Consider the following 13,956-nt stretch of genomic DNA (forward strand, 5'->3'; position numbering starts at 1 on the left):
GTCATGCCAAGATTTTCTGTCAAAATCTCTGAAACACTGGAACAGAGAAGAGAAAGAGGTGATTTGCTGGCTATTTACAGAATTATGAAAGGGATGGAAGTTCTTGATAGAGACATATATCATACATATACCAAAGGCTTTTTCCCCCTTACAAGGGGAGACAACTTATTAATATGGGACAGAAGAGAAACAAGAAGACATGAGAAGAAGCTAAAATAGGACAGTTACAGAAGAGATTTGAAAAAAAAATAGCTTCCCACACAGAGTGATTGATGTCTGGAACAAACTAAATGGGGAAACAGTGAGTGCCAAAACTATACAAGATTTTAAGAACAAACTGGATGCGGAGAGATACAAAAGTGGGTCACTACGAGCATAGCTCTTATCCTGTAAAATACAACTAGGTAAATACTTGTCCACAGGATACGAAGATCATTTTCTAATTCTCAGACTGTCAATTGCCGATTTTCATTAATTGCAGTCTTCACACATTCAACATTTATGGGTGTTCTGCTTGTTGAAGGCCAACCAGAACATGGATCACTTTTGACAGATTCTCGGCCTTCTTTGAAGTGTTTGTACCACATCTTTATCTGTGCTTCATTCATTGAATCATCCTGGAATACCTTCTTAATCATTCGAATACTTTCTGCTGATGAATATTCAAGTTTGCAACAAAATTTGACACAGATTTGCTGATCTGCCCACTCAGTCATTGTCAATACAATAGTCAAACAGTATACATCTTCACTCAACTGTGGCTGGCCAATAACTGAGTTGTCACATGGGACTATAGCCGCTCATGCATGTGCAGTAGGGTCTTCTGTCAGTGTCCACTAACTTTTGTTAAGATTGCACTACCAGTTCTGCAAATATTCATACATACATATACCAAGGCTTTTTCCCCCTTACAAGGGAGGTAGCCAAAAAGAAAAAGGCATAAAATCATTCCCACCCATTCCATCCCTGAATACACTCCACACCCCTCCACCCTCCCTCTCATCTTAGCACCTCTTGGATGACGGGTCATCCCTGCACCTTGTTGTCCACTGCCCTGGGTCAGAAGCAGTGTCGCAAGACACAGCACATCCACAGCAAGGCCGTTTCATTAAATCGGCAACCCCCCCTCTCCATCCCCCCATGCATAAAGGAGAAGACGGGGAGAAATCCCCTTTTTGCTGCGTCAAAATTTGCTCACACATACTACCTTACCCCCCATCCCCTGCCCATTCCACCTCATGCATCACAACATCATCCATATACAACCATTCTCCATTCACCCGTCTTCTGTCCTCTCCCGTTCTTCCTCAACTGACATTCCCCTCTTCCCCAAAGCCCCCTTCACCCCATCCATCCACCTCATCCAAGGATGTCCCTTCATGTTCACTCCCTCCACATCTGCCTTCCATACCTCTTTTACTAGTCATAATAGCTGGATACTTTTTGAACAGACCTCATATATTTTCTTTTTGCTGTTTGTATTGCCAAAGGAGGAGCAAAATGGCTTGTGAAAGTAGTTTGAACCTGGAGGACCATCTCAGGATGTGTGAGGAGGAAATTTGTCTTCTCAAGAGTGCGCTCTATGAGAAGAGTGAATCCTCCCCACAACCTAAAGAGCATTCCACCTCTTCCACTTCTGCCACTGCTGTGAGCAAGTGGTGCTCTGTGGGGTCCCATTTGTTGAGCCAGCATTTGGTAAATGGGTCCCCTGCAGAACAACTGCTAGCTCTAGCCAATTGTTTTCCTCTGCTGGAGGATGAGGTAACTGAAAATCAGGAGTTCTTCGTGGTGGTAGGGAACTTGATGGCGCGAGGCTATGACGACATCCTGCAGCGCAAGTCTAAATGATGTTGTAAGCTTGTATGTCAACTGGGCTGTGGGATCGTTGATTGTACCCAGACCATCAGGGAGCAAAGGTGGGTGAACACAGTTACGATTGTTCATACGGGAAATAACAATGTGGATAGGATGAGATCAGAGGAACTTGTTCAGAATTACAAAGTCCTCCTTCAGGAGAAGGAGTGTGGGAGCCACCATGTAGACTGTGGGATCCTTCCGAGGAGCTGTCTTGTTTGGGAGTGCAAGTGGGAGGTTATCAGGAGTGAAGGGAGGGCAAGGGAGGGAACGGATGGCTATTCTAGTAAGTGAAGAGATAGGTAAATGGGTAGTGGAGTGGAAAGAGGTTTCCTCAAGGATAATGTGGATGAAGGTGAAACTGGGAAAGGAGATGTGGGTCTTTGTAAGTGCATATGAGCCTGGCAGTGAGAAGAGTGTAGAAGAAAGGGAGGCCTTTTGGATAGATTTAAATGAGTGCATAAAGGATTTAGGGAGAAATGTCAATGTAATAGTACTGGGACACCTTAATGCTAGGGTAGGAAATGGTCCAATTGATGGAGTGGTTGGGAAATGTGGAGTTCCAGGAAAGAATCGTAGTGGAGAGTTGATGGTGGAAATGTGTCTAGAAAGAGAGTTGATGATAGCAAATACAGTGTTTTGGAAGAAAGTCAAGCATAAGTACACATGGGAGAAGGTGGTGGATGGAAGGGTGGTAGATAGAACGTTGAAGGATTATGTAGTGACAAATAGGATTATGATAGGAAGAGTTAAGGATGTACATGTGCTAAGGGGAGAGGGTGGGGGAATATCAGATAATTTTTTGGTGGAAGGTAAGTTGAGAGTGGAGGATAGATGGAGAAAGAGGAAAGGGACAAAAGGTAGGGAGGTGCTTACAGTGAACTCTTTAAATGAAAAGGAGAAGGAGTACAAGAAGAAGCTGAAGGAGGAGTGGGAGGGAGTGAAGGATAGAGTAGAGCTGGGTGTGGAGGAGGAATGGGGATGGTTCAAGAGGGAGTCACAAAGTGTGCAAGGATGCTGTGTGGAACAAGAAGGACAGGGGGAAATAGAAGGGTAGTGAATGGTGGGATGAGGAAACAAAGAAGGTTGTAGAAGAGAAGCAAGCTTTCACAGATTGGTTACAAAATAGGATGAGGGAGTCATATGAGAGGTACAAAGAAAAGAAATGAGAAGTAAAGCACAAGGTAAAGGAGGCAAAGAGGAGAGCAGATGTGAAATGGGGTAAGAGTATGAAAGTAATAAAAAGATGTTTTAGAAAGAAATTAAGAGAGGAAGAGGAGGCAAATCAAGTAGAGAAGAAAAGGTAAAAGGTGCAGATGGAGAGATGATAATGGAAGAGAAGGCAGTAAGGGGGAGATGGGCAGAATATTTTAGGGAGTTGCTAAATGTGAAGGAGGATAGGGAGGGAAAGATAGTTGCAGTGGGAAATGCTAAGAAAATGACCGTGATGAGTGAGGAAAATGGAGGAGAAATAAGGAAGGATGAAGTGAAGGCAGTTGTTAAGATGATGAAAGGAGGTAAGGCACCTGGTCTGGATGGATGCCATGCAGAATGTCTAAAAAAAGGAGGTACAGTGATGGTGGACTGGCTGGTAAGGTTATTTAATGTTTGCTGGAGAGAGGGTAGAGTGCCAGAGGACTGGAGGAGTGCCTGTATAGTTCCACTTTACAAGGGAAAAGGGGACAAGTGTGAATGTATTAGTTTCAGAAGGATTAGCTTGTTAAGTGTAGTTGGGAAGGCTTATGGGAGGATCTTGATTGAGAGGATTAGGAGAGGAACAGAGGGAGTAATTGGTGAGGAACAGTGTGGATTTAGGACAGGTAGAGGTTGTGTAGATCAGATCTTTGTGGTAAGACAAATATGTGAGAAAGCTATAGGAAAGGGGAAGGATGTTTTTTGGGGTTTTATGGATCTGGAAAAGGCTTAGGATAGGGTAGACAGAAAGGCACTGTTGGAGGTTATGCAGATATACGGGATAGGAGGAAAGCTTCTAGGAGCTGTCAAGAGTTTTTATGAGAGTAGGAGAGCTTGTGTCAGGATTAGAAATGGAGAGAGTGAGTGGTTCGAGGTAAAGGTGGGACTTAGTCAAGGATGCGTTATGTCACCCTGGCTGTTCAACTTATTCATGGATGGGGTAGTGCAAGAGGTAAATGCAAGGGTAGTGGGTCAGGGATTGGAGATGGTTAAAGAAAATGGAGAAAAGTGGGAGGTGAGCCAGCTGTTGTTTGCGGACGACACTGCGCTTGTGGCAGGATCGGAGGAGGGATTGAGGAAGTTGGTGACAGAGTTTGGGAGAGTGTGTGATAGAAGAAAGCTAAAGATAAATGTGGGTTAAAGTAAGGTGATGAGATGTACAAGGGGTGAAAGTGGCAGTAGACTAGAAGTGAGCATTAAGGGAGAGCGACTGGAGGAAGTGGATAGTTTTAGATACTTGGGTGCAAATGTGGCAGGAAAAAGTGGAGTGAAGGTGGAGGTAGAATGTAGATTGAGAGAAGTGAGTAAATGCCTTGGTGGATTGAAGAGTGTAATGAAGAATAGACATTTGGGAATGGATGCTAAGAGGAGACTGTATGAAGGAGTGATTGTGCCAACAGCACTGTATGGAACATAAGAGAGGAAGAGAGAAGGAGTTTGAATGTGTTTGAGATGAGGTGTCTGAGAAGTATGCTGGGGGTTACTGGGCTAGATAGAGTGAGAAATGAGGAGGTGAGGAAAAGAACGGGGGTGGAAAGGGAGTTGGGAGATAGGGTTGATGAAAGAGTATTAGGATGATTTGGACACATGGAAAGAATGAGTGAAGAAAGACTAGTAAAAGCGGTATGGAAGGCAGATGTGGAGGGAGTGAACATGAGGGGACATCCTTGGATGAGGTGGATGGATGGGGTGAAGGGGGCTTTGGGGAAGAGGGGAATGTCTGTTGAGAAAGGATGGGAGAGGACAGAAGACAGGGGTGAATGGAGAATGGTTGTATATGGATGATGTTGTGATGCATGAGGTGGAATGGGCGGGGGGATGGGGGGTGAGGTAGTATGTGTGAGCAAAATTTGACGCAGCCCGAAGGGATTTCTCTCCGTCTTCTCCTTTTATGCATGGGGGGACGGAGAAGGTGGGTCGCCGATTTAATGAAGCGGCCTTGCTGTGGATGTGCTGTGTCTTGCGACACTGCTTCTGACCCAGGGCAGTGGACAAGGTGCAGGACCAGTCATTCAGGAGGTGCTAAGATAAGAGGGAGGGTGGAGGGGTATGGAGTGTATTTAGGGATGAAATGGGTGGGAATGATTTTATGCCTTTCCTTTTTGGCTACCTCCCTTGTAAGGGGGAAAAAGCCTTGGTATATGTATGTATGCTGAAATGCCACATGCTTCCAACTCTATGTCTCAAAAGGATTCCACATACAACAGGAACCCCTCTGTTATTCCTAATCTTATCTAGTGCATCCTGGAACTGTGCAAACAATTCCTCACTCCCTAACTGACCTATGTCATTTCCCCAGCACTCAAGCAAACTAGTGGGTTTCACACCTTTCCCGACTATACTCTTCTATCCTGTCTCTAACATCACCTATCCTTGTCCCGGGGAAACACACCTGGGTCCTATGCTTCCTGTCTTTGTCACAGAAGGCCTTTCCTAAATACTTCAACTGGCTATCCCCAACAACCAAGATCTTACCTGTGGGCAGGGATCTAGTGACTGCCCTACTCATCTTCTCATGCATCTTCTTGTAGACCCATGAGAGCTTGAAAAGAGTTTCTGCATTTTAGTGGGGCTGGTGAGGGCTTATTGCTATCTCACCATATTTATCACCATTTCCTACCCAGGTACATGGTTTGTCATCCGTGTTTTGGGGCTTGGAGTGAAAAACTCAACTCTCCTTTTTAAGGCCCTCAACAGTCCTCTCTAAGGCTATAATTCTACTACATAAGAGATTGTACCTCTTTGGTGCTGATCACTGAAACACAACCATTCACCATCTCACTGTTTGAAGCAGCTACCCCAGTTTGACCTGACCTGAGTTACGCTTACTGCTCAACTGCCTAACCCCCCATCCCCTTCACTCTTTTCCATGTGTCATAGCATCATCCATATACAACCATTCTCCACTCACTCCTGTCTTCTTTCTTCTCCCGTCCACAACAGACATCCCCCTTTCTCAATGCCCCATTTATCTCAATCCATCCATATCGTCCTCAGTTGCCCCCTCCTGTTCACTCCATCACCTCTGCCCCCACACCTCTTTTACTAGTCTTTCTTCACTCATTCTTTCCATGTGTCCAAAACATCCCAATACTCTTTCATCAACCCTATCTCCCAGTTCCTTTTCAACTCTGCTCTCCTCACTTCATTTCTCACTCTATCCAGCCTAGGAACCCCTACCATACTTCTTAGACATTTCATCTCAAACATATTTAAATTCTTCCTTTCTTATGTTCCATGTTTCTGACCCATACACTGCTGTCAGCACAATCACCCCTTCATACAATCTCCTCTTTGCATCCATTCCCAGATGTCTATTTCTTATTACCGTATTTTTCGGACCATAAGGCGCGGGCAAAACCCTTAAAGTCGGCCAAAATCGGGTGGTGCGCCTTATCGTGAGGTGCGCCTTATGTATGGCTTCAGTGCAAAAAAATGCCTCGGTTAGTGACGTACTATTTTGACACGTTTCGTAGCTAGCCTGCTGACGGCGACAGTGCATAGGCCTAGCAAAAGTTATAACCAAGATGCATGTACCTTGACAAGAAAATTGCGAAAACTTCAACAGTTTTCGAGTCCATGCCACCGCATTCATTCACGCTATCATGGCTATGATATGATAGCGTCCACAACACAGACAGCCATTTTGCATTGGTCTAGTCTCGCTCCACTCAGACTGTAGTCATTTAGGTATTTTTTTAGTTTCGACCATGGGCGCAATATAGCAATATAAATTGATTATAAATTTTGTAAATTAAAATGTATCAACGTAATATGCAATTTTGTAGGCGGAAATGCAATTAAAAAATACCTTGCTACAAGCAAATATGCTAATGAACGAAGTCGGTAGCATAGGATCGGGACGCCAACGTCTCTCACGACGACGACAACGAGGACGAGCCGGATGGCATTTAATTTGCAGGTAATGATTTATTAAACACAGGTTAGGTTAGGTTAGACGAATTCATCACCCTTTCATTTCTTCGACGTCGGCATCTATCATAACAAACATGGCGTACCATTCGTCCGACACGACTTCGTTACTTACGAAATCAGTTTTAGTAACTTTTTTTTTCCGGTCACAAAATTGCATATTACGTTGATACATTATAATTTACAAAATTAATAATTAATTTTCTATTGCTATATTGTGCCCATGGTCGAAACTAAAAATTACCTTCATTTGTAATCTTCTGTTTTTAAGTGAATAGAGAATTCCGGGAATTAAACTGCTAATTTTGTTTTAATTCCCCACAATTCCCGTAACGTGTTTATGTTGTTTTTTAGGAATATTGGCAGGGCAGACCGTCCATGGAGGTGGTCTGATTTCACTGACCAAAATCAAAAAAATATATCATTTATTTTTGTAATTTTGCTAAATCCCAACCGATTTTTCTCTTTCAACAACGACAATGTTCAGTTCTGAATGCACTCACATATGCATGATTATCCGATGACGAGACCAGGTGCGCCTTATGGTCAGGTGCGTCTTATGTAAGGACGGGGAATAGCAAATTACGGGTGCGCCTTATGGTACGAAGCGCCTTATGGTCCAAAAAATACGGTACACTATTTAATCCCACAAGGTCTTTACTTGCTTCTCTCAATCTGCATTCTATCTCCACCTCCACTCCTCCATTTCCTACAGCATGCACTCCCAAGTATCTAAAGCTATCCACTTCCTTCAGCCTCTCTCCCTTAATACTCGCTTCCAATTTGCTGCCTCTCCCCTTGTACCTCTCATCACCCTACTTTTACCCACATTTACCTTCAACTTCCTCCTTTCACACACTTTCCCAAACTCTGTTACTAACTTCCTCAATCCCACCTCTGATCCTGCTACAAGTGCAGTGTCATCAGCAAGTGACAACTGACTTATCTCCCATTTTCTCCATTTTCTTTAACCATCTCCAATCCCCAACCACCTTTGCATTTACCTCCTGTACCACCCCATCCATGTACACATTGAACAGCCATGGTGACATGACACATTCCTGGTGAAATCCCATCTTCACCTCAAACCACTCACTCTCTCCATTTTTAATTCTAACGCAGGCTGTGCTACTCTCATTAAACTCTTGACTGCTCTTAATAGGTTTCCTCCTATCCCATATATCTGCAAAACCTCCCACAGTGCTTTCCTGTATACCTTATCATAAGTCTTTTCCAAATCCATAAAGGCCCAAAAAACATCCTAAAACTTTCTCACATATTTCATACCACAAAGATCTAATCTATGCAACCCATACCTTTCCTAAATACACACTCTTCCTCACCAATTACTCCCTCTGTTCCTCTCCCAATCCTTTCAATTAAAACCCTCCCATAAGCCTGCCCAACTACACTTAACGAACTGATTCCTCTGAAACTACAATATTCACATGTCCCCTTTTCCCTTGTAAAGCGAAACTATACAGTATAGGCACTCCTCCAGTCCTCCGGCACTTTAACCTCCTGTAGACAAAAATTAAACCATGAGGAAGATGGGGGAGAAATAAGAAAAGATGAGGTAAAAGCAGTTATTAAAATGATGAGAGCAGGCAAGGCACTTGGCTTATATGGGTGTCAAGTGGAGTGTCTAAAAGAGGCACAGTGATGGTGGACTGGCTGGTGAGATGATTGTAAAATAAGATAATGTTTACATTACCCTTTTCTCTGAAAGATGTAAAAAAATAACAGTGATGAATTTCATTTTCAGGATGAATTATGTCGTAGCCAAGCAAAATCTATCGCTACTCAAGATGACATGGCACCTGTGGCAATTATGATTGAGGCTGCTCTTCTTGGAAGGGATAAGCAGTTGAAAGCAGCAAAGCTTTTGTTGCAAGAATTTGCAGACGATCACCCAATAGCCTTCCTGCATACTAAAATGGCAGCAACTCAGATTCTTTTACAACATGTAAGTTTCAGAAAATGTATTTCAGCAGGACAAAATGTGTTGAATTGTAAAATTCTTTTGGTCACACAGGGAGAAGTAAAATGCAGATAAGTGTATTATGTTTTGAAGAACATATCAGAAGTACAGTGTAACTGGGTAATGTATTCACATATTCCTTTATGATATCCAAAAGATATAAACATTTCATTGTTGGATATGCATATTATATGTATTAATATGACCAGCAAATATAGTGACTCCACTTTCTTCCAAAGGGTGATGTCATAGGTGCATGTGAGGTATTAGAGTCATTGCCAGAGAGTGAGAAATACCGCCCAGGTGTAGTGGGCACCCTGGTTACTCTGTACATGACCCAAGAAGATAAGCAGGGAGCATCCAATATTCTTCGTCAGGCTGTTCAGTGGCACAACAAAGTGAAGGTAGAGTAATGATATTGCCTAACTTGATGGGATGTAATAATAGCATTAGTGGATTTATGAAATGGGTTACGGAAGTACTTTAAGATCAGGTGTGGGCTTTAACACAATGATTGTTAATCCATTAATAATGGATTTTTTTGTTTTGTTTTTTGTTAATGAATTATTGCTAATTCTATTAATATTTCTATTGATTTCTGTTAGTTCATTATTTCTGTTTTGACTCAGGCCACTTTAGGTCAGAAGCAGTTTAGATTGTCATTTGAATTGTCAACTATGTAGTGTCATGTGACTCCAAGTCAACAGAACTCTGATGGTGTTTCAATCAAATACCTCACAAGAGTCTATACCTTTTTCACAGAAAGAAAAGAAAGACATCTTACAGACAATAAAAACAAAGCTTTATGAATGATAACATGATGCTCCAAAACCACCCCAGTTATCCACCTATGCTCAAAAACCAGGGTTCTTCCCATAGAACAGCACATGAAAGTGATGGGCACACAATTTTTTGCAAGATCCCTTGATCCTACTCATCTTATCCACCACATCACCCAAACATGGCCAAACCATATATGTATATGTGGTGGGGGAAAAGAATACTGCCACCAAGTATTTCCACTTGGATCGTAAGAGGCGAGAAGAAAGGGACGGGGATTGGGACTAGGCATCCTTCTCCTTGTAGCCCCACAGGGGACATTCCTGAAAAAAGTAAAGGCATAAGAGGGTCTAGGAGTTTTCCGACCAGCACCCTAAGGTTTGGGTCTTTGAATGTGCGTGGATGTGGTACAGATGAGAGTAAAAGGGAAGAGATAGGTAGTATGCTTGTGAGAAGAAAGATGGATGTGTTGGCTTTGAGTGAAACTAAGTTGAAAGGGAAGGGTGAGTGTAAGTTTGGGAGTGTAAGTGGGAGGTTATCAGGAGTGAAGAGAGGGCGAGGGAGGGAAGGGGTAGCTATTCTAGTAAGTGAAGAGATAGGTAAATGGGTAGTGGAGTGGAAGGAGGTTTCCTCAAGGATAATGTGGATGAAGGTGAAACTGGGAAAGGAGATGTGGGTCTTTGTAAGTGCATATGGGCCTGGCAGTGAGAAGAGTGTAGAAGAAAGGGAGGCCTTTTGGATAGATTTAAATGAGTGCATAAAGGATTTAGGGAGAAATGTCAATGTAATAGTACTGGGAGACCTTAATGCTAGGGTAGGAAATGGTCCAATTGATGGAGTGGTTGGGAAATGTGGAGTTCCAGGAAAGAATCATAGTGGAGAGTTGATGGTGGAAATGTGTCTAGAAAGAGAGTTGATGATAGCAAATACAGTGTTTCGGAAGAAAGTCAAGCATAAATACACATGGGAGAAGGTGGTGGATGGAAGGGTGGTAGATAGAGCGTTGATGGATTATGTAGTGACAAATAGGATTATGATAGGAAGAGTTAAGGATGTACATGTGCTAAGGGGAGAGGGTGGGGGAATATCAGATAATTTTTTGGTGGAAGGTAAGTTGAGAGTGGAGGATAGATGGAGAAAGAGGAAAGGGACAAAAGGTAGGGAGGTGCTTAGAGTGAACTCTTTAAATGAAAAGGAAAAGGAGAATGAGTACAAGAAGAAGCTGAAGGAGGAGTGGGAGGGAGTGAAGGATAGAGTAGTGCTAGGAGTGGAGGAGGAATGGGGATGGTTCAAGGAGGGAGTCACAAAGTGTGCAAGGATGGTGTGTGGAACAAGAAGGACAGGAGGAAATAGAAGAAAGGGTAGTGAATGGTGGGATGAGGAAACAAAGAAAGTTGTAGAAGAGAAGAAGCAAGCTTTCACAGATTGGTTACAAAATAGGACGAGGGAGTCATATGAGAGGTACAAAGAAAAGAAATGAGAAGTAAAGCACAAGGTAAAGGAGGCAAAGAGGAGAGCAGATGTGAAATAGGGTAAGAGTATGACAGAAAATTTTGAAAGTAATAAAAACATGTTTTGGAAAGAGATTAAGAGAGGAAGAGGAGGCGAATCAAGTAGAGAAGAAAAGGTAAAAGGTGCAGATGGAGAGATGATAATGGAAGAGAAGGCAGTAAGGGGAAGATGGGCAGAATATTTTAGGGAGTTGCTAAATGTGAAGGAGGATAAGGAGGGAAAGATAGCTGCAGTGGGAAATGCTAAGAAAATTACCATGATGAGTGGGGAAAATGGAGGAGAAATAAGGAAGGATGAAGTGAAGGCAGTTGTTAAGATGATGAGAGGAGGTAAGGCACCTGGTCTGGATGGATGCCATGCAGAATGTCTAAAAAAAGGAGGTACAGTGATGGTGGACTGGCTGGTGAGGTTATTTAATGTTTGCTGGAGAGAGGGTGGAGTGCCGGAGGACTGGAGGAGTGCCTGTATAGTTCCACTTTACAAGAGAAAAGGGGACAAGTGTGAATGTATTAGTTTCAGAGAGATTAACTTGTTAAGTGTAGTTGGGAAGGCTTATGGGAGGATCTTGATTGAGAGGATTAGGAGAGGAACAGAGGAAGTAATTGGTGAGGAACAGTGTGGATTTAGGATGGGTAGAGGTTGTGTAGATCAGATTTTTGTGGTAAGACAGATATGCGAGAAAGCTATAGGAAAGGGGAAGGATGTTTTTTGGGCTTTTATGGATCTGGAACAGGCTTACGACAGGGTAGACAGAAAGGCACTGGGAGGTTTTACAAAGGATTACAAAGTTGGAGCATACCGACAGGAGACCTTTTGATCCATATCTAGGTCGGATGCGAAAAAAAAAAATCATATTAATAATAAAATAATAAATAAAAACTATAATAATGTAAATAACAAATAAAATACATAAATAAATGCATAGGTATAGTTAAATAATAAACAGGTAAATAGTAAATAATAACAAATTGACATATAACTAATAATAAATGAAAATCAGACAGACAAAAGATAACAAAACAAAAACAAAATATAAGATATACGGGATAGGAGGAAAGCTTCTAGGAACTGTCAGGAGTTTTTATGAGGTTAGTAAGATATACGGGATAGGAGGAAAGCTTCTAGGAGCTGTCAGGAGTTTTTATGAGGGTAGTAGAGCTTGTGTCAGGATTAGAATTGGAGAGAGTGAGTGGTTCGAGGTAAAGGTGGGACTTCGTCAAGGATGTGTTATGTCACACTGGCTGTTCAACTTCTACATGGATGGGGTAGTGCGAGAGGTAAATGCAAGGGTAATGGGTCAGGGATTGGAGATGGTTAAAGAAAATGGAGAAAAGTGGGAGGTGAGCCAGCTGTTGTTTGCGGACGACACTGTGCTTGTGGCAGGATTGGAGGAGGGATTGAGGAAGTTGGTGACAGAGTTTGGGAGAGTGTGTGATAGAAGAAAGCTGAAGATAAATGTGGGTAAAAGTAAGGTGATGAGATGTACAAGGGGTGAAAGTGACAGTAGACTGGAAGTGAGCATTAAGGGAGAGCAACTGGAGGAAGTGGATAGTTTTAGATACTTGGGTGCAAATGTGGCAGGAAAAAGTGGAGTGAAGGTGGAGGTAGAATGTAGACTGAGAGAAGTGAGTAAATGCCTTAGTTGATTAAAAAGTGTAATGAGAAATAGACATTTGGGAATGGATGCTAAGAGGAGACTGTACGAAGGAGTGATTGTGCCAACAGCACTGTATGGGGCATAAGAGAGGAAGAGAGAAGGAGTTTGAATGTGTTTGAGATGAGGTGTCTGAGAAGTATGCTGGGGGTTACTAGGCTAGATAGAGTGAGAAATGAGGAGGTGATGAGGAGAACGGGGGTGGAAAGGGAGTTGGGAGATAGGGTTGATGCAAGAGTATTAGGATGGTTTGGACACATGGAAAGAATGAGTGAAGAAAGATTAGTAAAAGAGGTATGGAAGGTAGATGTGGAGGGGGGTGAACATGAGGGGACGTCCTTGGATGAGGTGGATGGATGGGGTAAAGGGGGCTTTTAAGGACAGACGTCCCTCAAATCAGTCTCGCCCAAAGTGGCTCGACAAAGAAACTGAAAAAAGTATTGCTAAAAAGAGACAGGCTTATAAGAAATATAAGTGCTCGGGTGCATCTAATGACTATGAAAGTTATGTATCAATACAGAGAGATTTAAAAAAGACAATAAGAAAAAGGAAACGACAATACAAAATGAATATCGCTGATAAATGCAAAGAGAATCACCAAATCACCAAATCTCATTAAAGACATTGACAGACTGGAAAAAGTACAACGGTGAGCCACCAAACTGATTCCAAATATCAAAAATAAATCATACGAAAATCGACTAAAACATATGAATCTGTTTTCCCCAAAAAAGCGTAGACTCAGAGGTGACTTGATACAGGTCTTTAAGATTCTAAAGGGAATTGACAACATCAAAAGTGACAAAATTTTCACATTGAATGAGAATCAGACAAGAAACAATGGTCTCAAACTATCCGGAAATAGATTCAATTTGGAAGTAGGTAGAAACAACTTTGCCAACCGTGTAGTTAATGAATGGAATAAACTTCCTGCACAGGTAGTGCAATGTAGTTCAGTTCGAAGCTTTAAGACTCATTTAGATAAACATCTAAGCAAGATGCTGTAATGATTATGATTTATTTTATATTATTTGTTTTTGCTTTGTTA

The 13,956-nt window shown here is 42.3% G+C and overlaps 1 protein-coding gene across 1 annotated transcript in view; it reads left to right on the forward strand.

Moving 5' to 3' along the window:
• The window catches only part of Srp72 (signal recognition particle 72), a 111,876-nt gene that overhangs the window by 53,903 nt on the left and 44,017 nt on the right, over positions 1 to 13,956 (forward strand). The window contains exons 7-8 of the mRNA XM_076210917.1: positions 8,747 to 8,947; positions 9,202 to 9,366. Of these exons, the coding sequence (XP_076067032.1) occupies positions 8,747 to 8,947; positions 9,202 to 9,366 (366 nt within the window). The remainder of the gene's footprint in view (positions 1 to 8,746; positions 8,948 to 9,201; positions 9,367 to 13,956) is intronic.

Source organism: Oratosquilla oratoria, chromosome 28 (assembly GCF_046742065.1).
Source record: "Oratosquilla oratoria isolate Oo_2021 chromosome 28, ASM4674206v1, whole genome shotgun sequence".
NCBI classification, from domain to species: domain Eukaryota; kingdom Metazoa; phylum Arthropoda; class Malacostraca; order Stomatopoda; family Squillidae; genus Oratosquilla; species Oratosquilla oratoria.